Source organism: Dicentrarchus labrax, unplaced genomic scaffold, assembly GCF_905237075.1.
Source record: "Dicentrarchus labrax unplaced genomic scaffold, dlabrax2021, whole genome shotgun sequence".
Lineage (NCBI taxonomy): Eukaryota > Metazoa > Chordata > Actinopteri > Moronidae > Dicentrarchus > Dicentrarchus labrax.
In genome coordinates this window covers 8,248,354-8,274,149 of record NW_026136716.1, presented here as the reverse complement: position 1 = coordinate 8,274,149, position 25,796 = coordinate 8,248,354, and the positions used below count along the sequence as shown (strand labels likewise).

At 41.1% G+C, this 25,796-nt stretch overlaps 1 protein-coding gene across 2 annotated transcripts in view; it reads right to left on the bottom strand.

Annotated features, from left to right (window-relative positions):
* Positions 1–22,713, bottom strand: part of xirp2a (xin actin binding repeat containing 2a) — a 49,867-nt gene extending 27,154 nt beyond the window's left edge. Inside the window, exons 1-2 of one of the 2 annotated variants that reach the window (XM_051428117.1) lie at positions 22,288–22,713; positions 3,282–3,393 (exon numbers count right to left, since the gene is read on the bottom strand). In XM_051428117.1, the coding sequence (XP_051284077.1) occupies positions 3,282–3,393; positions 22,288–22,500 (325 nt within the window). In that variant the 5' untranslated portion in view covers positions 22,501–22,713. Of the gene's footprint in view, positions 1–3,281; positions 3,394–3,602; positions 3,727–22,287 lie in introns of those variants that run through there. The other variant, XM_051428118.1, reaches the window with a different exon arrangement.
* Positions 22,714–25,796: the final 3,083 nt, after the last annotated feature.

Genomic DNA, 25,796 nt, shown 5'->3' with positions numbered 1-25,796 from the left:
TTGCTTCCTGATAAGTGAAAACAAAGCATATTAGCTTATATTGATAATATACTGAAGCTTATAATATAAAATAAATGTGACTTTGCCCTTTAATGAACCTTTGGCAGAAGGTGGTTTGGCCTTGTATGGCTAGAGTCATCAAAACATTCACAAAGGCTACTTTTTAAACAATAACTGACACTGAACCTTTAAACATTAAAGGAGAACAAGGAAAGATAAGGGGTAAAAAAAAAGGAACAATGATCTTTCACAGGTCCTCACAGAAAGGAACTTCCCCTTAGATAGCTGGATGAACAGTAGGAGTTTAGACAAAACATTTTTATACTGATTAAACAATGAGCCAAAATTTGTTAATTATTGAGCTTTTTAACTTTGGACAGAGCCCCGCTAGGCACTTCCTCATGCTTCCAGTCTTTATACTAAGCTAAGCTTATCGGCTGCCTGCTCTAGGTTCATATTTGGCGTACAGTCATGAGAGCGGTATCAGTCTCCTCATCTTACTCTCAGCAAGAGAGCCAATAAAATGTAAGACTATGTATAACTTTTTCTGAACAGCGGCCACTTTAGCCACAAGCAGAAATTGTAAGATAAAGGCATATTTCCCTTAATTTCCCAAGATTTTCTCGAGTCATTTGCTTTAAAGACAACAACCGTACATCCTGGTGACAAAGGATTTCTGAATAATTGCAAGTTTCCTGTTTGGAGTCCGGCTGGGGACCTTGTTGCATGTCATGCCCAATATCTCTCTCCCCTTATTTCCTGTTAGCTCTCTACTGCATATTATCTGAAAAATACAGGCTTTAAAACAAAAAGACACCATAATTAGACCATGAATGGGACCACAGGCATAAAAACAAGTATGTCTCCTGGCGAGCTATGTTGTGTTCTCTTTTTATTATTGTGATATCACCATTGAAATATTTATTTGTGACTTGTGCAGTCACACAAGTCGTAAAGTCTTTGTAATGTCAGTTACACAGCAGGAACATCTACCTAAAGTCTGCTAACTAAAGCTAACTAACATCAGCTATCACAAGCTCCTGCTCATACCAGACCAACTAAGAGTGAAGCAGCCAAACCCCTGAGTGTTTTAAATTGAGTAAGGGTGTGTTTTATTGCTCATATATTAAAATGTTCTACTTTGACAGGAGGACTATGTTTGCTCCTCTTTTCAAATCTCTCACTTTAAAGATTAAATATAGCATAAAAGACACAATAAACAGAATAAATATCATTAAAATGTGCTTGGATAAACAGTCAATGTGAAACCAAGGATATTATTCATGATAAAACACTTGAGATTATAAGAATTTATTTGCTCTGCAAGGTTAAGAAACTCTATTTTTAAATGTCAAGGATTTCAGAGCACAACCACCTTACACATTTCTATGCACACTAAACTAGTAACTAGTATGTATGGAAATATATTGATTCACCTGGAGGAACCAATCTCACATCAATACACAATATAGTCAAATCTCAATTTTCAATTTCCAAACATCAATCATGCCCTCAGGGATAATTTGTGTCCCATAATAATTAGTGAAGAGACATCTGATATTGATAAAATAAAATAAAGATCTTTGTTTTTTCTGAGGATAATATTATAAAGCCATCATCATTTGGCATGCAAATCTGGGAGGAGATTAATTAAAACAAAAACAGTCTTTTGGAAAATCCAGTTCCAACTGGCAGCATTTCCACACTTTGAAAAATTGTCTTGGGCCGAGTGTGTCTGACAAGTTTAATCAGCCAAGAATTAATATAAATATATACACACACAACTTTTAAATAAATAATAAAAAGCATTCCTATTTAAGTCCCACTATTGTTTGTGTCACAAAGCCAGTCACAGTTTCATGGTGGTGATTCTGGTGTAATACGAGAGGAAATAAGTAAACAAGGATGCCTTTTTAGAAAAAGCAGCAGCAAGGAGATTTAGAGGTGAGCTTTGCATCTGTTTAAAGCGCAGTTACTCCGACGCCGCTGCTTTATTTAAACGTTGCGGCTTTGCAGAGAACAGCTCCTGTAGGCCCCCTGCCACCGCTGTCAGTCATTTGACCTGGCAGATTATGCGGTGTTTGCGTGTCAGCTTGTCAGCAAAGACAAAAGCCGTCGCTCAGTCAGGACAACAGGAACGCAGAGGATCGACGAGAAGCGCCAATTTTAGACACGGCATGGAGATTTAGAGACTCGCAGGGTGACACGAAAGCCTGACTGATCTCAGGTAGAGATGGAGAGGCTCTCAGTCTGCGTGTGTGAATATGTTGAGTGTGAGCATGCATGATTGAGTTCACGTGTGTGTGCATGTGTGTGTTTATGGCATTTAACACCTTGATGCCAGTTTGAGACTTGTCACCACTTTAGATTCTCACTCTTTAAAATCACCACCTCTTTGTTCGTTTTAGTCAATTTTCCATTTGCACTGGCATGCAATATGAAGATGTGTTATATGGAGGACGAAGAGGACACTAGGCCTTTTTCACAACAGCCATTTTGACATGAAACAGTAGGGTAAACACAGGTGTACGTATTATACTACTTGAGGCTCTGTTCCATTTCGCCAAGTGTGTCCTACCATAGAAAAGTGACATTTCTGGAGACACATCTTGGTGTGTTTGTGCACGAAAGCTAGTACAGCATCACTGCCGCCGCCCGTAGACTCTTGCTCTTGTTTTAATTAGGAGATGTAAGGGGAATGTTTTGCTCTACATGAATAGTGTGTTTAATCCCAATTTCTGAATCTTTCATTCTTTCCACTACCCACAGAAGTAACATTCACTCTGTAATCAACATACTGCGATACCTGAGAGGTCAGTGCTTTACAACTTGCTCACTTTTGTTTATTTTTGATCCTCGCAGAGTTAAAAAAAGACTGTACCTTGCACTGTAAGCTCTATCTGTGTGTACACCATTATCAGCGTCAGTGGAAAACAAACTGGAGGTAGCCGCCACGGCTTTGCTATCACAGTAATGGAAGCACAGTATCTAGTAAGCTTCCAGCTTCCCATTAAAAAGCTGCCAGGGAGGCAGCCTTATCTGGCCGTGAACAATCTAGTTTTCACAAGCCGCTTTCCACCAAATGTTTATCTTATAGAACAAATGGGACACCACATTGCATTAACCATCCCGTAGCCTCAGTTGTGTATTTGAGTAGTGTAACCATGACACAATAAAAGAGCTAGGCCTCCTGTCATATGTTACAACACATCATAGGTTGCCTCAAAGCGTTTTAACTTTAAAGGTACAATTCCCAAGTGCAAAACAGAAAAAATACTCACAAAGAGCGGCATCTGTAGGTGAGGCCATGGTCTGATCTGTTGATGGGTCAGCCTGTGTGAGACTACTGGATGTCAATCTTTTGGACGGAGAGGTGTGGACGGTTGTCACTTCCTGGGTGAGTGAGAGAGAGAAAGAGAGAGCTATCAGAGAAAACACCTGTGCTTTTTCAACAGGGAGATGGAGAGGTGATGCTACGGGTCACTAAAACCAGCTGGCTGTGCCCAAATCGCCTGTACACACCCTGGCATGGATGCACACGAACACACACCCCTCTCACACACACAGAAAAAACAAGAGCGTACACATGCTACCACACATACCTGAAGTATGAAAAATGATACAGTCAAGTGTCTGGTGACATTTAAGCCCTGGATTCCAGTGAAACTTTGTTGCTGTCGTCTGGTCTGCACACATGTACACACACACACACACACACACACACACACTCACTCATATATCTGTGAGTGTAAAGAGAGACGACCTTGAACACAATGTGAACAGCAGGCATTGACTGGAAAGTTAGTGCAAACAGACTTAGTTGAATTTTAATAGAGCCACTCTAGCTGTAACTAAAGGTGTTTTCACAGGCTTCTATTGATAAACGGTACAACGCTGGTAAATGGCAGGTCCTTGGTGCATACAGGCTTGTTTTTCCCCTTCAAGCATTTTGTCAAAACTTAGAAGTCAGCCGGTGCAACACGTCTATTCAGTTGCAAATCATCCCCGCGGGGAACAAACACACCTGTGTCTGTGTGTGTGTGTGTGTGTGTGTGTGTGTGTGTGTGTGTAGGCGTGTGTATCAAATGTGGGGGTGTGTTTTTTTGATTTGCAAATCAAATGTATTCCCAATAGCGTTTTTGCGACAGCTTCTTGCCGGGCGTCAACACGGAGTGACAACAGACTCTGCACACGGCATTACCACGTGGCATACACACACACACACACACACACACACACACACACACACACACACACACACACACACACACACACAAACCTGTCTAGCTTGGTCTCTCTTGCTTCTCTCTGTAGAAGGTGTCAACCATAATTTCAGAAATGCACCGAAGGACAAAACATTGTCCTCAAAAATCCCATTTAGCAAATCCCAGAAAGACATGCATGGTAATTTGCATACTTCCCTACAATATTACATACACACACACACACACACACACACACACACACACACACACACACACACACACACACACACACTGTGGAAAAACAGGGTTGTAAACATAATATCTCCCTTTCCTTCGCTGTCATTCTCTCTCTCTTGCTGAAGTAGCACTCACATCGAATGAAGCTCAAATCAGTGAGCTGCGAGGAGCAAAAGCACTCGGTCTAAACCGGCTGCTAACCGCAGCTCCCTAGTGCTCTGTGTTTGACTGCTGATATTAAACAGAGTATTTTGTCTACAAAGGGGTGTTACTTTGCTCAGGGGATGATTAAGTGCACAAGTGGTAAGGGTGTTTTGTGTGAAAAATGTGTGTGCAAGTGAGTTTGTGGAGTTCATTACAGCTGGTTGCAGAGAGCCATTAAAGGGATTCAAACATCTATCTCTCGCTGGTTGTCAGATGGGTTTGTTTACACTTCACTTAAAGTCAAGGTCAGCAGTAAATTATGCTTAAATTTAGTACATGTGGTGTGTAGGTGTGAACACATTTTGAAAGATTTTCTCTGTTCTGTACCGTAATAGATGGTTTTCAGTTGCATCACAGCAGATGGAACAGTATTGACTCTCACTGAATAATTGGCTGTGTGCCAAATGTGAACCTATTGGGATGTCACCCATTGGTTTGTGGAGTACCATTTTGAAATTTGAGTTTGGCCTTATGGTTGTCGCCATGTCGTTTTTTGCAGCAAGCCGTGGCAACGTACGCCGAGCTGCGCTGCACTTAGTTTCGACTCGTCTATAGCGGGAAACAATGGCGGCTCGTCCGGTCAAACACGTTCTTGTTATACACATAAACAGTGCACTGAAATAGTACTTAGAAAAGTGAGAATTTGGCAATGCAGTGAATGAATGAATGGACAGACTCACTGAGAACAACTTCAATTGAACAGGTATACACACTTTCACCTTCAGATGTGGTTGAATGAGTCATATGAACTTGTTTTGAGCATTACCTCAACCTTAAAAGCAGCATATTCAATGAAAAAGACAGGACCCAGGAAAGCCCCCTGGGGAACGCCACAAAATATTTACTCTTTATAAACAGAACTCAACAAGTAGCCTCGACCCATTCCATATGTCAATAAGTGTGTGTCTAACCTGAGATTATCACCTCACAATAAGGAGATTCTAATTGACTATACAAATTGCAGTCTCAGAGGAAAGACTGAAAGTAGAACTGAAGCCAGTAAAATCTGAGAGTAAACAAGTTAATCATGATATTGGCATAAATAATGTGGGTTTTTTTCAGAAGAGGCCATACAAAAGCAATTTTCAAAAGCCAAAGAAAAACAGCCAGTCTACAAGGACACATTGAACATGTGTAGCCATTCTGCTGACAATGACCAATGAACCTCTTTATAAAGCTGGTCGAGGGCACAGAGAGAGCTTCAGCGAACACAGTACTTTAACAAAAAACACCATCAACCGCAGTACATTAGAACGGGACAGTGTATTCATTTTCAATTGAGTTTTATAGAGAAATGCAGTACTTTAATTTTATTGAGTTACAAGTCTCAGATTGAACATGATAACAGACATGAGGAAAAGCACTGGCTTATTAAGTTGGTTGTCAGTTGATAATAAAAACATCACATCAGTGATTGGTGCTGTCCCTAAAAAGATGCAATTTTAAGGAGTTGGCCAGGTATTTTGTGATATGATCCCACTAATCAGATGTGAGGACCGCAGTTATCCATTTTATGGAATACAATAACGGGATGAACAGCAGCAGTGCCACAGCTCAATGTCTCGTGCAACCGTCACCAAGTGCTATCTAGCTTCGAGTCCCTGCCATATGTTCTCTTTGGCACAGGCTGCCACAGAGAAAGAGAAGAGGGAGGGGGGTAGTGGTAGTGGCAGTGGGGGGTTGTCTCTGCATCTCCAACAGACTGACAGAGTTAATAAGGGACAGTGCTTGTGGAAATCTGTCTAAATGTTGTCGGCCTGTTGCGAGAGATAATCCCTGTGAGAGAAAAAAAAAAAATCACTAGATCCTCAGCTAATGAAATCAATGCGGGCCATCTGGGACCATTTCATGTGTGACAGACGCCTACAAAGAGGCCAGTCGGACCCTTGATGGCGAAACCATGGTAACAGGAAATAGTAATACACGCACTGCTAGCCTGGGGAGGTGACACCACGACACCCTCCACCTTCGCATTGGTGCCTATTAAAGGGAGACATCGCCAGAGCATAGACCGATTCAGGAAACTCTGAGTTGGCTGTCACACGTGCCTCGACTTTGCAATTTTACGCTGATTGTCTGATGTCAGCTGTTGACATTTTCGTCCTCTAACAAGCGGTGCTCCTACTAGTAGGACTTTAATGACATGCTGTGGTCCACGGAGGGTCTCTGCGGAGAGCTGTCCGCCTCTCTCTACTCAAATGTTCTCTATCTGTCCTCCCCCTCTCCCCTCATGTGGCATCGTCTGTTTAAAAAATGTCAGTCTTAATAAGTCAATTAGTCAAGAACTGAGTCCAAAGACTTTTTTTTTCTCTCAACTAAAGTGCGAGAACGGGTGAGATAATGTCAGCTGTAAGGATGTAACCGTTTCTTACATGGAATGACATTGTTTTAACCTTAATTAAGGAGGATGTGAGAAAGTAGACCGGATTTAAACCTTCAAAGCTTTCTTTTGTATCATTAACACACAACTACTTCTGCTACTTTTTGAATGTATAAATGAGTGCAACACTATGGATAGGCTGTTGTTGACTGCAACTAACTGAACATCGCTCGTAATGGTTCATCCAATCATGTCATTCACTCAAGGTTATAGCAACTGACATGGAGTTTGGAAAATGGATTATAATCAATAAAATTTGGTGCAAACGCAAGTGGTTATGGTGAGTTTGAATGCAAGATACCACATTTCCAAAACTAGGAGCTGCTATCCGTCTCTCCTGCACCTGACTGCTTTGGACTCAAATAGCTCAGAAATGGCCCAGAGTGCTTTAGCTGGAGATGGTGAAGCTGCAGTAGCATTTCAAATCAATAAGGTCCTCTGGTCCAATATCAGATGTGACATTTGGAGGAGAGAGGAAACCTACCTTCACGGATTGTACTTCTTCATTTCAACATTTTTGAAATCTTATTTTTGGATTGCTCTGTTCCTATCCCCTTCCATCTCTCTTTTTTTAATTTTCCTTTCCCTGTCTTCCCCGTCCTTCTGTCTTTCTATCTTCCTATCTTCCTTTCTCTTTCGTTTTTTGTGTTGAGACAGCTCCCTGGCCTGCTTAAGTGTGTCTGCAGTATGCTTGTTGGCCATATTATCTTGCAGGGGAATGGTGCGCTTGGTCGTGCCGAAAGTGAAACTGGGAGCACCTTGGACAATGCTCTGAAGATCTATAAAAGCATTCATTTCAGCCATCATGAGGAGATGCTCTCCATCCACTTTTTTTATTTGTATTTCTTTGCTCAGAACCCATTAGCACACCACATGTCCTCTTGGCATTTTGCTAATGAAACAGTTAATTTAATGCCTATGACAGTTTCTCTGGAGTGGCACTGTAGTTCTGGCTGGTGAATGACGAATGACTGAAGGGACCTGCCAAGAAAAGAAGTCACTCGCACATGACTCACTGTTTGGGTACTTCATTTTAAATTACAGTATTCCTTTGTCGGCAAATGGTGCATAAGTGAATCCGCCCATGTGGACACTGTATTTACACATACAGCCACATGCACACTCCCTCTGACAGCTCTTGGACGGAGTGCTGCTGGCTGTGAAAGCTGCCTTATGGGTTTGCTGGCATAACGCACAAGTGGCTGCTCTCAAAAATGACTCATGAGACTGTACAACAGTAAACAAATCACTGGGCTGACCGAGGCAACCAGTTGCTCTGGACTTATTTCTCTAAACACATCTGACCTTCTCCAACAATTCAAAGCAGTGAGCCAAAGGTCTTAGCCGTCATTTTGAACTGTTACTATGCCAGGAGGAGCATCACAAATTGTGTTGTTTGTGTTTGTTACTGGCCTGTATCACAAAGCAAGTTCCATTTAATCTGGCTGTCTTGGAATTAATATAGCTGGGTAACACAAAACAAAATCAGTAAAACCATGAGTGAAATGTTTTAGAGCTTCAATGATTAGTTGATTTATCGGTTCTATTCCGTTAATGGGCAACTATTTCGATAATTGATTCATTCTTTTAGGTAATCTTTTAAGAAAAAATTTCAACGTTTTCTGAATTCAGCCTTTCTTAATGTGAATATATTCTGGTTTCTTTAGCACTCCTTCACAGTAAACTGAATTTCTTTGGGTTGTGGACAAAACAAGACATTTGAGGACTTCGCCTTGGGCTTTGGGAAACACTGATCAACATGTGTCATACTTGTCAGACATTTTATGGACCAAACAACTAATTGAGACAGATCGACAGATTAAGTAATAATGAAAATGATTGTTAGTTGCAAAATATATTTAGTATAAAGTATTTAATATGTGATTAAACAGTGATTTCCAAGAAGAGATATCCAGCAAGGTAAAACATATACAATATATTCACATAACTAGAATAAATATTATGTTATTGTTCTAACTCTAAGGTCTAGGTTTTGGGTTCATTGTCTTTGTATGCGATGACTTTTGAACGTCAGTATTCATTTAAAAGATCGCCACCCAGCAGTAGAAGGTTGGCAGAAGGGAGCACAAAGAGGGAACCCAAGGACGGCACCAAGCAGGTCTCCGTGCGCCAGGTACATTTCTTTTGACAGGTCGTCTGCCCCGGAGGACGCATGGGCAGCCCGAGGTCTCCCTTTCTCACGGCTCCATACCTTCAAAAAGCACATCCCGCTGTTAGATTTTCTCCACCTCAAGTTACAAGTTACTGCAGTGGAGAAGGCCTAAAAGAGTTCAAAGTCGACAGGCTGATTCAGCTGCCAAAGCAGAGAGGAAAACAAGACAGTCTGTGCAAAAAGAAAAAAGACCTGAATGACATGAATTTACTGATTTGGATGAATTTTGTTCCCTGATGATATCATTGGAGTTATTTTGGCAAAATGTAGTTCTTGGATTCACTGAATATGTATGTGAATGTATTCTTGCTGTTTACTAGTTTCCATAATTTGTATGTTATTTTCAAAATTGTATAATTCAAAATTTACAAGTGAGAAGACACATTTTTCCTGAGCTGGTTTCCTGACATATTTATATATATATATAAATATATATAAATATGTGAGGGGTTGCTTACCTGCAACATCTTTTTCTATAAAGTTTAGTGGAAAAAACATAAAGCCTTTGTTACAAACAGGAGCAGGACGGATTGAGACAGGCATTTACCAAGCCCTGAGGGTCTAAGAAAAACCCACAGGTGGTCAAAATCTTTCTCATTAGTAGCCTTTTTTTCAGAGCTTTCATCCCATCACAAGGTCCTCAATCCAGTGATGCTGTTGCTGTTGTCTGACTTCTTTTTCTAAGAATTCACGCTCATGCTATTGGTTGCATTATGGGAAATGAAGCATGGAAAATTAACCCATACTAGGGGCTAAAAGTTAGGATATATCATCCTCTGCCGCATCGATTCAAACGGTCTGACAGCAGCTTTTAGAGGAACCGCATCCCGAGGCACTTCAACATTCAGCTGTGGTGGTTGCAGCTGGCAAAAAGACACTGCAATTGCTCAACCTCAGGGGCTAAATCATTCAGGCTGTATGAATAAATAGATGAGTGAATTAATGCAAGAGTGTCTGAGTGAAAGGTTTTGTTAATTATATGAGGTAACTGTCATATTGAAAGAGACGTCTATTGTGAGAGAAGAGACTGATTTGTACAAAAGATCTAACAGGCGTCGTCTACCAAGTACAGCCCATTCACTTTAAATTTAGTTCACATTTACCCAAATCATTTTGAGATGTTTATAATAAGTTATTAAACATTTACTTTTTTTTTTTATTGAATTGTAATTGTTTTAATCTAAATGTTGCAAGTGAAGCTACAAATCAGCAGCTACATTATTTCCCATCAAAATACGGACATGAAAAGGGATCATTTCCTCTGTGACTTAATTTCTTCTGCTTGGTGTCAGGTGGTTCATAATGAGCAGAGGAAAATGAAAACATTCAATTTGAGCATAATGAAATCATTTTAATTTAATTAAATCGTTTCTATTTTTAGCTCCATGTGTACCATGATGGATCATTGTGGAAGTTGTGAGTGGCAGCAAAGGAAACCAAAGCTTCCAACTATACCATGCAGACAAACTAAGAATAATACCGTATAAACTTCAAGAGGGTGTAAAAAAGAAGAAGACTGGAAGGCTGATTGATTTGCAGCCTTTAACAGTGAATACAGACTCACGGTTTTGTCACTGTGTCTTCATCAGAGTTAACATTCTCCACTGAATATTCCCCTCTGGTGGGAAAAACAAGAGCATTATGCTGAAACAATGTCCTCAATAGTGATCCATCTATTACAAGATATTAGCTCAATGACTGGTAACAGATTCAGACACAAGAAAACCACCTAACAATGGCTGCATCCATCCATTATCCATAACCGCTTATCCTTAGCAGGGTCGATCCCAGCTGACATTGGCACACCCCGGACAGGTCGTCAGTTCATCACAGGGCTGACACATATAGAGACAAACAACCTTTCACATTCACACCTATGGGCAATTTAGAGTCCTAAAAAAAAAGAAAGAAAAAGTGGACGTTCTTTCTGTTGTAGCCACTAAAGTTGTTGTCTGGCCAACCAACAGACAGGCTGCTTTTGTAGCATGGTTAAAAATACATCATAAACTCTGCAGCAGCACACATGTTGTGTTTATTCTGAAACGTCCTTGTAGTCTGGTTTATGCTGGACAAACAGAAAGGGCTTTAAAGATGCGTATCTGAACACAAAGCTGTAATTCCAGTTTTGCATGTCATTATGCACAGACTAACCATGGCTCTGTGACTTCATTAATGTTCGGGAAAACAGAAAGTCGACTCACTGATCATACCCTTCAGTACAGTACACTGAGGCAGTAATGAAAAAAACGAGTTTGTCATGAATCCACGGATTGTTTGTTCTGTTTTTCCGCTTCAAAACCAAATCAAGGTTGAAGGACTGGACCTAGACCCAGTTCTAGATCTGGACCAGTACCTACTGGTGGCAACCCTGGACACCGCTAAATTGGCACTCATGAAAGTAGTGCTGGCTGCAGTTTTTCAAAGCTCAGTGCATGTGGAGGGGCAACTCGGTGGCAGGCCTGCCTGCAGGCACCCGACCTGTCTGCTCAATGTCTGCGTGGCCCAGAGAGACACCAGCAGCAAAGAGTGGCTCCGGAGGAGGGACCCTGAGCAGCAGCAGGCCGGGTAGGAAGGACTGCGACAGCCACAGGGGTCAGTGTGTTTACCGGGGAAACTACAGCTCACAATCTGCTGTATCAGCACTGCCGCTGGTTGTTTCTTTTCCAAACCAACCGCAAGAAGAACAGAGACCCAACCAGAGCTGCACATCATATCGCCTCTAGGCTGGACTCAAACTGTTAACTCATAAAATGCCTGATGTCCTTGTCCATTCTGGACTTCGTCTATAACCTCCTCCTTGTTGGTGTTATGCAACTTTGTGCATTGTTCATTTGAAGGTCATTGCAGCTTTCATGCCATCCTCCCTTCTACTCCTTCCCTCCCTGCCTCCCTCTCCCTCTCTTGCTTTCTCTCCCTCTGTCTACTCTTTGGCAGCTGCTTTCTTTTCGCTACTGTTTTTGTTTGTGCCGGGTGCCATAAGCGTTCCCTATTGCAATCCAGTGAAAGTATGAAAGCAATTTATTTTTTTATTTTTGGGGGGATTTCAATCCTCTATTGACTGTCCTCATTATGACTACACAGAGGCGCATCAATATTTCAAGCAGTCATAGGCAAACATGGGCACAAAAGAGACACAGTCCAGAAACAGAGAGGGAGAAGAGAGACGAGCCACAGGCCAAGAAATAAGTGAAAAAGTAAAATTGTCCAATGGCATTGTATAGGGTATATAAAAAGTCAGACAGGAAAAACAAACTTGATGAACAACAGAAAGAGAGTGATTGAGGGGTAGAGAAGGCGACTGTGAGGTGGAGTCTAGTTTGTTATAGCGATTTGAGTTTTCTACCAAGGCCAATTGGGACAGAAAGGATTAACTAAAGGCCAAACAGAGTCACAGGGAAACAGCCAGGAGGCAGCAGCAGCAGCAAAACAGAGAGAGCTCCAGAGACAGGCAGTGGAGACGAACAAACCAAAAAGAAGAAAAGACAGACAGACACGTATTGAACACATAGGGATTTGTGATTCCCATTTATAGTGAAAGAGCTGCAACAAATGGAATATGTTCATACTGAGGCTCCCCGGTCCAAAAACCTGTGGTGATATATGAGGAAAGGGCACATATACTACTGCTCTGGTCACAGCTTGTGCTTCATTTTCCTCTCTGGCAGTTTTTAGAAAACATAAAAACTTGGGTGATGTATTTTCATCTCATCCCGTGCTGGTGAAAAAGACTGGTGTTTTTAGGGGTATATGATGCAACATTTAGTCAGAGTTTTCCCTCAGCTGTATTTGTGGTTCTGCCCTGTCAAAATCCTCCTCCCGTGTGTGCTTGACGAGCAGTGCAGTGCTGCTCTTTATTTTTAATCCTTTTAAACCTTTGTTTAAATAGAGCAAGGTAAAAACATGGATCAGATATATTTTTAATGATTTTTTTTTTCTCCGGACAATTTAGATTGTGGCAGGTGCTGTATCACATCGGGAAATGGTACAGCAAGATTAATCCAAGCATCAAAATATTTGGTTGTAGAAGTCTGGTGGTGTAGTGACTGGACTTGCAGGGCTAGTTGGTAAACTGCTGTAGCTGACTAGCTTTCTGCTAAATCAATAGCTAGTTAGTCTAGGCTAGTCACAGTATCACGGTATCTCTCACAGATTGTCTCTATTTTCTTTTGACTATTCTGTTTACACCTCAAGCTAATGAGTGAATTTGTTAGCTTGTAAGCTTAGCTTGGTCGCTAATGTGATGTTTATTCAAAGTACCTCTTTGTACCATCGACTCCTGCTTCATAACTACCTGCAAACCATTCCTCAGACAGGAAAATGAATAAAAGTGGATAGTGCAACACTGCTAATATAATATGGTAGCTTACTCCTTTTTGAATTCTTTCAGCAGCACAAATTTGCAGGTCAAAGTGCAGTTGAACACTTAATCGTGGCGATTGCGTAGGATTTCAAACACTTCTATTGGTTGCATGTGACTAACATTTCCCAAAACTGGCATCTAAGAGCGAACCTCACAGCGTCAAACTTCCAACCACAGCGGTTTACTGCTGGCTACTGAGCAGCTTCACTTGAGCAGTTGGAGGTTATGACTAAACCTGCTGCTATTTTTGGGCTTACTCGCACTCCTCATGTGGCAGCTTTGCTAAAGCCAGGGGCAGTCCTGTAGCAACATGGATATTTATTTCCAATTTTCAATGAGGAGAATTTCAGTCAGAGACACTTACAGTACATCAAGGAGTTGACCTTTTATAGCAAAGCTGTACACTTAGATTTAGCAGAAAAGGATCTGCTCTTTGAGGGTGCTCTCAAAGTTTCAAAGCAGCAACAGGGATTCTGCTGGGAGAGCTAATCCCTCTTACCAAACAAAAAACCTCAGTGAAATCAATATGAAAAATGTAGCACATACGGAGTGAGAGTGTCAGGTCAAAATGGCTGCCCTGTTCACCTGCATGGATATGAGTCGACAGCTGATGCAAGCGCAACTTCAGCACTCTGCTTGAACTAACGCTATGCTCCAGTAATTTTTAAGGTCTGCCTGCTCTACCAGCACTAATAAGACCGTCATTTTGCAGTAAAATCAATTTATTCCAACAGAATTGCTGCAATTAGTCCATTTTCTTGTGTGAGTGAAGTAAATCATATTTTTCACGTCTAGTTCAACTTGGGTAAACTTGATCAATAGCATGCCGACTTGAGGGAATGGCGAGTCGTCCAAAATGGTGGAACCTAGCTCATTAGCAGTGTGTCACCATCCAGATTTCTTTATTGTGCAAAAATATGCCGCTTCATTTTGCTGTGCAGCTATCTGGTGTGACAAGGACTTGAAGGTAAAAGGATCCTTCATCTGATCTGTTCGGGGCCCTCACCAAACATACAAAAAAGAGAAATTTCTGTGACATTCATTTGGTGCTTAACTCCCCACAGTTTTTGAACCAGGATTTGAACGTTTGACACAGCATTTGCACAGGGTTAAGTGCCTTGCCCAGGGACACTGCAGGATGGAAGCTGTTAAAAGAGAGAGTAATTTACTTTGCCCAACTGGGTCCATTTGCAAATGACAAATCTGACCCAGATTTAGTGAGCAGCAGATAAATTAAAGCTTGACAGACGTCCAGTGATTTTGAGTTTCAAATCTTGGCTACAGAAACTCCCTGTGTGTACTCACTGCTGAAAACTATCAGGGCCATTAGCAGGCCATTGATGCAGGCTGGAGGTGAGCTCCATACATACATCAGAGGCGTATACACATGACGATGTAGAGGGTAATTAACATTAACATACTGTGTTTTTCATAACATACTACAAGTCAACTTCTATAATATACATGTGTGGTTACATATACAACAGGCTGTTGTTAAATCATATACACCTGTATATGTTGTTAAATCATATACACCTGTATATGTATGGACGTTCTTATGAAAATAGTGTAAAATAAACAAAAATAATATAAGGTCACTAAATATATGAACACACTGGATCCCAATTCTGCAACATTTACAGTCAAGAGCCATTTAGGCCAAAAAAAAGAAGAAGAAAACTAAATCTGCCTGGAGCCACAACACATAACTGAGCCCGAGTCAGTCAGGCAAAGCCTACCGATAAGCCAACAGCGTTGGTGGTGAAAGCAAACAAGCACACATTTTTAAATTCTCTGTTTTCCTCAGAGCCTTTTTTTGGATTTGGAATTTGGCTAGCTAGAGACTCAAGAAGACTAATAGCCACCACTATTGAGGTTCAGGACGTAACATATGACGCATATTTTAGTTAACGTAATTTTTTTTTCATTTAGCTAGATTAACCATTGGAGAATGTAAGAATTACTATACACCTACAACAATGACAACTGAAAATGTTGAAAAATTTTCATTTCTTAATTTTCTTTAGTCACACAGTGCCTTCCCCTGGTATAGGTCCACGTGGTCAAATTCATTTAGTTTCTGTATCTGGCAGCCTGTGGCAGAGCTCCTCATTCTGTATTCAGGGCCTTTCTTCCCTGATTATCAGTGCTCTTAACCAGGACTTAAAATCTGACAGACATGTGCTTGTCTCCAGGGAAAGAAAGTTGTGGGAAAAGAGGAAAAAAAAAGCTGTCTGTGTCCGAGATTGCGCAGCCTTGAAGTGGGGCCTGATGAAGCTTATCATACTGAAACATGAATATAATTTGTTAATCAGACTCTGACCTGCTTTACCTGCTAAAATATGAACTGGCTCTTCATTTTGATTTTCTCCCTCTTAACGCCCCTGCTGATTCACTCTGAATCTCTATCGCTCCCTATCAATCCTCATCTTCTCTCTGCCTGCCCCTCCCTTCCATTCTCTCAGTCCTCTCTTTCACAATATGGCCCTATGCTGACTGAATGTAAATCATATTTCAGTCTCTTTCATCAGGCTCCTTGCTCTCTTAATGTTCAGTGAGCAATGCCAACATCACCAGGCACTACTATTTATACATGACGACTCTAAAGTGGCTTGGGATACGGCTCTATTTTCAGCCCCTCCAAATATACACTGAAACATGGAACTGACATCGGCTGACATACTGCATGCCTAGTTGATATTCCGGGGATTTAAATCTATAATTGTGCAAATGTGTAATACAAGCTCATGCTTGTGGACGAACTTCGCATCACCTTAGCATACCAGCTCTTACACTAAATCATGTGTGACCCGGACAGTCGATGACTTTGTACCAGACTGAAATGTCTCAACAACTATTTGATGGATGTGTCACCTTCCGAGAGGATGAATCCTGCGGACGTCGGTAATCCCCTGACTTTTCTTCTAAAGTTTCCAATAATAAATTAAAAATGAATTGTGTCTGTTTATAAAAAAAATATAAGAAACTTCCTCGAAAATCATTGGGAAACGTACCTGTAAAATAAGTCGGTCACCACGGTAAACATTATACCTGCTAAACATCAGCTTATTAGCTTTGTCGTTAGATGAAGGTCGACAAAAGGTACATAGCTTCTAAGTGAGGCACTTTCTAAAATCACTGATATTAGAGACAAGGGCTGGTTTAACAGGGAGAACTTAAAAGTAACTAAACTAAATCTTTTCTTCAATATATCTGTAGAACAACTTTGTGTATAGATCTAGTTAGCAATTGCTGGCAAAACTAAAATGGTTTATACCTTCTAAACACCCGCATGATAGCCTCAAAGAGCCACTAGCATGTGGCTGTTGTTAAACTGTAACTCAGTGATCCTTGTGTTTCTGTGCTGTTTTCTCTGTTCCAGTCATGAGGTTTAATGATTGAGCTTTCACTTATCATACACAGCCAAAATGATTTGCATTGGAAACCTTTTCTGAAGAGTGCTTCCTCTTTTTTGCCATGGCAACGATGAATGGCAGAGATGAAAGATGGCGTGGCGCAGCCCTTTGCAATGACATAGCGCCATAATAAATGATTGAAAAACTTCGCCTGGGGGTCTTTGGCTAATTGTTTAACACATATGCTCTTATGGAGCTGTGGGTGTCAAACTGCGTTAGCGAAAAGACAATCTGAGTCACACAACAATCTGTATGGAAAAAGGCCTGGAGATATGCATTCATTACCCAGCTATGAGAATGGATTATCATACGTTGGAGTAAAAACGCACATGCTATCACAATACCTCTGGGAAAGAAAGGGCTGTCTTAGCAAGTACCGACAGCAATAAAGGATGCTTTTATGTACGTTTCAATTTGCCAAATCCTCACACAGAACAAACGGCAGGTAGGCAAATGAGTCTGAGCTATTTGAATGAGTCAGATGAAGAGGGGAGTTTCAAAGCTGTGTTTGGCAGACCACGCAACAGTGCAACTATTCTCAGAGCCAAGGCGGCGAGCAACAAGTCATCATCACACAACAGACTAGCAATGCGTCACACACACACGGCTCCGCTGCCAGCTCCATTAAAAGATTTGAATCTGCGAAACTGAGACGAAAGAGATGCCTGGTAAAAGTTAATGGAATTTTTACGAGCTCAATGGACTTGATGAGGACGCCGGTGTCCTCATCAAGTCTGGATCAATTTCTTGCAGACACATTGTGGCTTTTAGTTTATTTAACATTTAATTAAGTACATTTAGGAATGGTGGCGCGTATTGATTGATTTTTTTTTTTATTTGGGGAAAATGGCTCACCATTAGCCAAAAGGCTGTCTCCTTCTCATCTTTCAGCATGTCATTTGACACTTTAAAGTGTGATTTTTCAGCATGGCTGAGTGACAAAATTCACTCTTTGCTTAAAAGCAGGAGAAAGGTGACTTTAAAAAGCTATAGAAATGAACTATATTAAAAAGCCTAATGCATTGCTCCATTTAATGTCTTTCTGCTGCGTTTTTGAAAACATTCCATGTGTTGAGAGCTTATTATTGAAGATCTACACAGAAAAATACATCTACAAGAAGAAAATGACAAATATCTTTTCAGTCCATTCAGCCAGGCCCATAAAAAAAACATGAGCGCGTGTTAGTGACAGTGACGATACAAGTTATGAAAATAAACCAAGGCAACATTCCAGACCTCTAGTGCCACTGACTGAATTTAAGTAGACAGCTCATTCATAGGTCACCACCTAAAAAAAGTTCCCGTCTCCCGACTAAACCATGTTATCCTGTTACCCAGGTGTGACTAGCTTTATCCCAATAGATTGAAATCCCTCAAAATTCTTTTATATGGTGTTAAATTTACCCAACACGTCAGAATTAGATCATTTCTCCAATTATGCAAATCCTGATAATCTGACTGCCTCAGACACTAGCGAAAAGCCATTTTAAGACACCTTCGGGTGTTAAGAATTAACTCCAATTAACACCAGGTGATTAGTAATTGTCTCAGTGTTAAACTCCTGATTAAGGTGCGTATCATTCATAGACTTTGGTTTACACAGTGACTTGTTTTTAATATATCCTGACTCTCTCAGTCTCATAGATGCTACACTGTCACCCACTGGCCAACAGCAGCCATCACAGCAAGAATAAATGCCAAGTCAGGTCATGAGTATTAGAAACATTCAAGTTGTGCAACTATTAATTAATGCACAAACATTTTAATGAGCTGGTACAGAATAATGGAAAGTGAAAGTGTTCATTAGTCAATTACTGAACTGTGTGTGTATTGGTGCTTCTGAGATTTGTATCACCTCACCTCGTCTGTCTCATGCGTGTACATCTGTGTGTGTGTGTGTGTGTGTGTGTGTGTATTCCACCCTGTGCGCACAGTCGTGACCAGAAGGTCAGACAGATGTTGTAAACACAAGCCAGTGTCCCTCGAGGATCAGCCTGCCACACAAGCGGAAAAACACGCTCTTTGTACTCAAGATAAACCGTTGCATCACCTCACATCTGCAGTTGTTGGCAGCGTGGACTGTCCTCTCCCCGCTGAGGATTTTGGCCGCAGCTGAGCGACCACCTGGGAATCCATCAGTCATTGTTATGGCTGTCCGTCCAATGACATCGCACCATTTAAATAAATGAAACAGGGCACAGAAAGAAAAATACAGTGCATCATCAAATATTAAGCTCGGCATTACAGATGAGTTGGAGACAAGGTCATGTTTTATAACCAGCCGGCTGCAGAGCTCTAGTCCTCTCCTCTCTCTGGGAATCTGGGAACACTGCCCATACGCTCCATTAACACCGACTACAGCCTTTTATTCTTTAAAAAAAATAAAAAAATAGGAAGATAGGAGATAGGAGACTATAAGCACTCATGATACAATGCCAACATACAACATGTGTTGCAATGCCAGCTTGCAACATACACTATGACCAGCTGTACGGCTTGTTTAAAAAAGAATACAAATAAATGATCTTTTTCTCTCCCCTGGGTGAAAAAGTAAGGGTTCAATTTGGAAATAGAAGAAAATAAATGCAAGACTTGAATCTGGTTGAAATGATTGTAAAGTCCAAAAGCTGTTATATGTCAACAGGAAAAGGTCAAAGTGAATTGTTTCACAAAGAATCAGGTCCCCACAAGGATGATGTTAGCAAAGTTTATGCTTGAATGAGGAGACTAGCTCTCTAAAGTAGTCCTGATATTTACAGTTTATGTGAAGTTGACTGCCACTGGATGTGTGCTAAATATAAGGAAGAGTTTGAGACACGAGAGAGATTAAATGGAAACAAACAGCAGCATAATACATATTGAGAAATGACAGCATCAATTGTTTTAGCGAATGCCTAGTAATTATCATAGACTGTATATAAAGATAGATGACATGACAGCTCCTCAAATGTGAAGCCAAAACATCTTGATTGCCCCCTGGTGGCTGCCTGCAGTATAAACCTCGCCCCCTCCATGTTAGCTGATGGGACATGGGTCAAATAAATCTTTCCCAAAGATGGTTTCTGTCATGTTCGGTAGTTCTTATCAAGTTGATTAATCTTTGAGTGTTACATTTTCCTGATAAATTCAGTTTAAATCTATTATTTGATGCTATAAAAATGGGGAATCATTTATCCAGGATATTTTGGACTATTTTTTGGGTAGGAAGTGGAAATGCATCCTCCATCCTTATATACAATCTTTGGTAATGACATGTTTAATGTCCCTCTGAAGTAAAGCAGGAAATAATGTGATAATATAATAATGGTGTGCAGAGGGAAGAAAACATTGTACACATGGGAAACACATTTCCTATGTCCTACCAACAGTCAATGCTTGTTCCCCAACCTTTTAAATAAGCAGTCATTTTGCCCCAGACCTCGATCTTTACCAGCTTCTAGCGCTGTCAGAACAGAAAACTGTATTTTTGCCAGCCTGCCATCAGGAATGTAAGTCCAATATTTCCTCTCTTGTAGGTCAGTTTTTGTTCTCCTGAGTGAAATGCTCCACTATGTTCACCAGCTAGTCACTAACTGATTCTGCTGGGCAGGTAGCGTACAGTGGGGGTTTTAAAGCTGAACACTGAAAACAGCTGCCTGCTGTGGCCGCAAATGACACTGATGAGAGCAGTGAGACCGAACCAAAATAATAAAAGGTGCCCAAGAAACCAAAACAAAGCTGAATGAGGCTAAAACGCTCCAAGGAGCTGAGTCTTAGGATAATTATCTGTAAGTTTATCGCTACAAATAACCTCTTTCCTGTTACACATAGTCATTTGATTCATTATTAATATAAAAATATGTACTACAGCAGCTTGAACAAGTCAAACACCACAAACAAAGAGAGACTGAAGCACACAAATGGCTCACTGACTCTGTTTATCAAAAGGCTGAGAAAGTTCTCCTAATGATAAGCCAAAGATAGGAGAATGGTCAACGGAATGTAAAACAACCATAATAAGACCAAAGCGTAGTTCTTATCTCTTCAGACTGTTATAGCTCATACCACAGTAACCCAAACACACATCTGATGTCAAAAATAAGGACATCTAAGCCTTAACAGCTGAAATGAAAAGCAAAAGAAAACCTCAAAAGATGCCGTCATTGACTTTTGGCTTTAGTGATGAGGCTCATTAACCACAGTAATCTGTAGAATGTTTTCATCTCAGGAGCCAGATGTGATTTGATTCTAATAGATCCACATCTCCCTCTACTCTGTCTACGGCCTGATGGCGAAGCTCCGCGCTGCTTCCAGCAGCCGACATACCAATTACAGGCTTATTTTTAAAACCCTGCTTAACCATAAAGCTCCCCGAAATAGGTCTTAAATAACAGGGTGTCGAATATCAGTGTCCCAGGGGCACTGCACAGATGCAGCCGGTGTGTATCTTTGCCACCAGTCGGCACTGGCACACTGAGAACTACATTCCCCAGAATACATTGGCTCTTGTGGATTTTGTTTTAAGAGTTTGAATCCTATGAGGAGAGAGGTTTCCATGCAGCATCATTGAGGTCACTGTGGAACATTTTGAGGGGTGAGATTTGATGTCACAACCACATGAGGAGCAAAAAGTAGGTCATCTGGGCCTTTTTGTCTCATCATCAGACATTTGGTAAATGGGAGTTTTTCTTATAATGGCCCGCTTCAATTCCAACAGACTTAGATTTTCCTCTCAGAGAAGCCAGCTGAGATGGAAAACAAAGCAGGAGAGAGAGAGAGGGCCACCCTCCTCTCTGGTGAGAAACGCTTACAGTACACATCTCCCTGCCAGAGTCAACAAAATGATGGAAAACCCCAAATTACCGGCGTGTGAATCATATCGGAGCGAACAGAGAGATAAGCAACATCCTGTTTTGTCTTCATTCCTCACCATTATGTCCAAAAATAAGTCACCAGTAGGGTCAACCAATATTGCCCTCAACCGTTGTTACATAAAGAAGAAAACTACAGCCTGCAACAGTGAAATCTACGAAGTGTACAGTTTCACCACAAGAAACTAGATCGGTTTTGCCTGAAGCATGACCTCACAGCTTTGTCACCACCACTTTACGTTTTCAAGTTTCTTTGAAGGTTGCTGAAGCTTTTCAATTTGTCGAAAAGCAGGTTGCATCAAACCCATCCATCTATCTGACACATTCAGCACAAAGTGCAAGGCAGGACAGTTACGCAACACTCAGTTTACCTGGAGAAAAGTGGACTGCATTTGAGCGCATCAAAAAAAGTACAGTTCACACCAAAAAATACAAATAAAAATGCACAGTGGTAGAACTTACTGTGTCTGCCACAGCAGGTTTCTCAAACATCCTCTTCAGGCTATCAAGTGGGATGTCAAACCTCTCAATCCTCTTAGCAGGCTGCAGGTCCTCTCTGCCCACTGGATCGTCTGATGCCTGTACCTGCACCCCAGAGGGACTACGGGAAACGAAGCCCGAGGTCGCCGACACTGCGCTCGCCACCTCCTCTCCATTTCCTGATTGAATTTCCATTGTTGTAGGGGAAACCGTATCTTTCCCTCCACCCCCACCACCTCTTCCCTTCAGGCTGGTGCTTGGAGGGGAAGTCTATTGTGTGAGGTGAATCAGGAGGGGTGAGGAAGTGAGGGAGAGACGGAGGGAGTTATGAGGGACAGAGATGGAGATGCAGGAGTTGCTGGGGTTCCTCTCTGTTTGGGAGGCTCTCGGGTTGTGCAGGCACAGCGAGTGGCTGGAGCAAAGAGGAGGAGAAAAGTTCACAAGGGGAGTTTTTTCCTCTCTCCCCTGCCCTGTAATTACTCATACGTACACAGAAGCCTATGTAAACTCACATGTGGGCTCAGAAAAGCAAATTGAGATATGAGTTGCGAGTGCAGGCCAAAGGAGTGACGACAAAGGAAAGGTGGAGAAAGTGGCTGCCAAAGAAAAAAGGAGGAAAGAGGAGAGAAAAGTTCAACTGATTCTGGAAGGTTTAACCCTAACGCTGTTTCCTGGAGAGCCTGGGTCCTCTTTAACAGCTCAAAAACATACAGAACATTGACACTTAACACTTTATTACTCTTTCTAATTTTATTATAATTGCTCATACTTGTAAACATGAAGTCTGCAGAAGTCTTGTTTCATGAACAGTTCAGGACTATAGCTGTTAATAAAAATACCTACAAACTGTAGGCCACCTGCTTATTAAACCAACATTTTCTTTTTCTCCACGTTAAATACATACAGAATATGTGACTTGAGGTTTTTGAGGCTTTGAAGTAATTTAAAGGCACCTTTAATATAACTAAGTAACAAAAGTAATGTAACTTTTGCAGTTAAAGTGTTGTAATTACTTTTTATTGAGTGAAATGGGATAGATTACAGGGCAAAATACCTCGGCCAACACTGCATATAAAAAGATATTTTCTTATTTGGTGTAATATCAGTGCTTTGTGGTAATTCATGTGCTTCTTCACCTTCATTGAATGTGAAAGCCCAGTTTATGGCAAAGGGGATCATTACCGCTACTTTTCTACATATTTGTTTTTTTTAATGAGGTCAGAAGAAAAGAAAAAGTATTAAATAAGGATTTGCAATTACACACAGCATTGTGGACTGTGTTACCCAAACAACTAAGGGAGTAAAACCGGCATCAACAAAAACACAGTGGTTACGAGCTGGCAATAATCAGATCTGTTTTACTTTATGATCAAGTGGTCATAAGGGAATCTCTGCGGGCTCTCAGGAAACAGATTAACAGCTGTTTGCCTCACCCATCCTGCCTTTAACACCAGCTCTGGGGTGGGTAGGAAGGTTCATTATTCCTAAACAAATCAAGGAAGGCACATAACAACTCACCCCGCTGGCCTACCCTGCAGCCATGATGGTGGATATATTGTTAATGTTTCACCAGCCACACCAACATTTCCTAGGGAGTGTTTTCCTGCAAGAAAAGGAAAATTAACACATTAACTCAACTTCCTGCGACTCACATTTCAGTTCTTCCTCTCTCATCCTGTCATGTTTAACATCTGACTCACTATATTGGGCTGTTGCATCTTGGAGGAAGTGGGGCCATGTCAGAATTATTATATAACACCGTTATATTCACATGAACTGAGAAAGGGGTAGCAGGGGTCAAACGATTGAGAGGAGAGTAAGAGGGACTGACAGAGGAAGCCTAAAGAGATTGACAGCTTAGTTACAGGATCGGGTGGAAGACAAAGGCAGCAGAGTTACAAGCCTGAAACAGTCAGTCAGAGCCACAATAGGAACATCAATACAGAGGAAGAGAGAGAAAGGAGTTCAGAGCAATCCAGATAATCCAATCTTAATGAATGGCCGGTCATGATATATGCATCTGATAGTACTTTAGAGGACACACTACTCCGTTTATACCAGCAGCAGATACATTATTCAGAGAGGGCCAGTGTGTCACTTTCAGCTGGATCCTGTGTCCATTCAGGCCACTCAGCTTACAGCAGTTACTCACATATACAAGGAAGAGAAAAAAAAGAACACAAATGCAATTTTATATCTAATTATGCCATTTTGAATTACTATTAACTTTTTTCCAATGTTATTTCATTTCAGCAACTGGAAAAGGTCACTTCTGAGAGAAAATAGGACGTTAAGGACTTGTTCTGGACTAATGGAGTAGTAAAGATTTTCTGTGATATGCATCTTGATTTGTTGCATTGTGAAAGTAGATACACACACACGTACACACACATACTGTTTTATGTGCGGGGCTGAGTGCAATTCAACGTGAGAGCAAACATAATGCCCCCTAACACAAAGCTCCAGAGCAGCTTTTCTTTAATACAACAAGACAATATTTCAGCCCTACTGGGGCTTCAGAGAGACTTTCTGGTAAAGATTCGCCGGGGTAAAAACACTGTCTGCTTCTATTAAATAAAATATGTTGCAGGTTCTGTGTTTGCTCCCATGTCGAATTCTTGGCCAAGGGCTCCAGACGACTTTATTTAGAGGACAGAGTGAAACATGATCCCTCTGATAAGATAAGATGGAAGTCAAAATTCTCATTTTGTTTCGTCGGCAGTGTCAGAAAGAAGCGTGCACACAGATGTCAAATGTTCCAGTAAACCATGAAGAGAAGCTGTCACTAAATACCCCCCCCCCCCCAACTTAATATAGTTTAACATGGCATCTACTTACAGAGCCAAAAGGTCCTTCTAGTTCCCAAGAAAAAGTCTGGAGACACAGTAAACATATTTCAACATCTCACTGTCAAAACTGTTCAGACTCTAGCCAGGAAAATCTGTCACAGTTCACCACACATTTTTCATTCTTGCTGGTTTGTTGATATTATAGGGAATGCCATACTCAGAAGAAATCTTTTCAGCCAAAGGTTAGGCCACTGGATGCTTAGCTCTTCTTAGTAGATTTTTATATTCTTGAAGTTTCCCATCTGATCTTTAAACCATAGTTTTCATTTAAATTCCTCTAATTCATCTTCGTATATAAACACTGACTGAAACAAAAGGTCAAGGTTTTATTTGTACTCATAGTTAGATTTGGTTCGCAGTAAAAGGCAAGGTATTCCTATTGACAGGACGCCAAAACCCCCAGAAATATCTCCTGTAGTATTTGGCATCTTTCAGCTAGCTGTTTTGATTTTATGGGTTCATACTGTTTTGGGTTTCATGAGACCCGTTTCCAAATACAACCGCCAGCTGCTTTAGGAAATAAAGCTTATAAACCCACTGTACGCCACCTGCCCAGCACCAAGAGGCCGACAGGCAACGTTAGCGACTAGCAGGCACAGATATATATTTCAGTGGTTTTTATCACAAGTAAGAACACTCTGA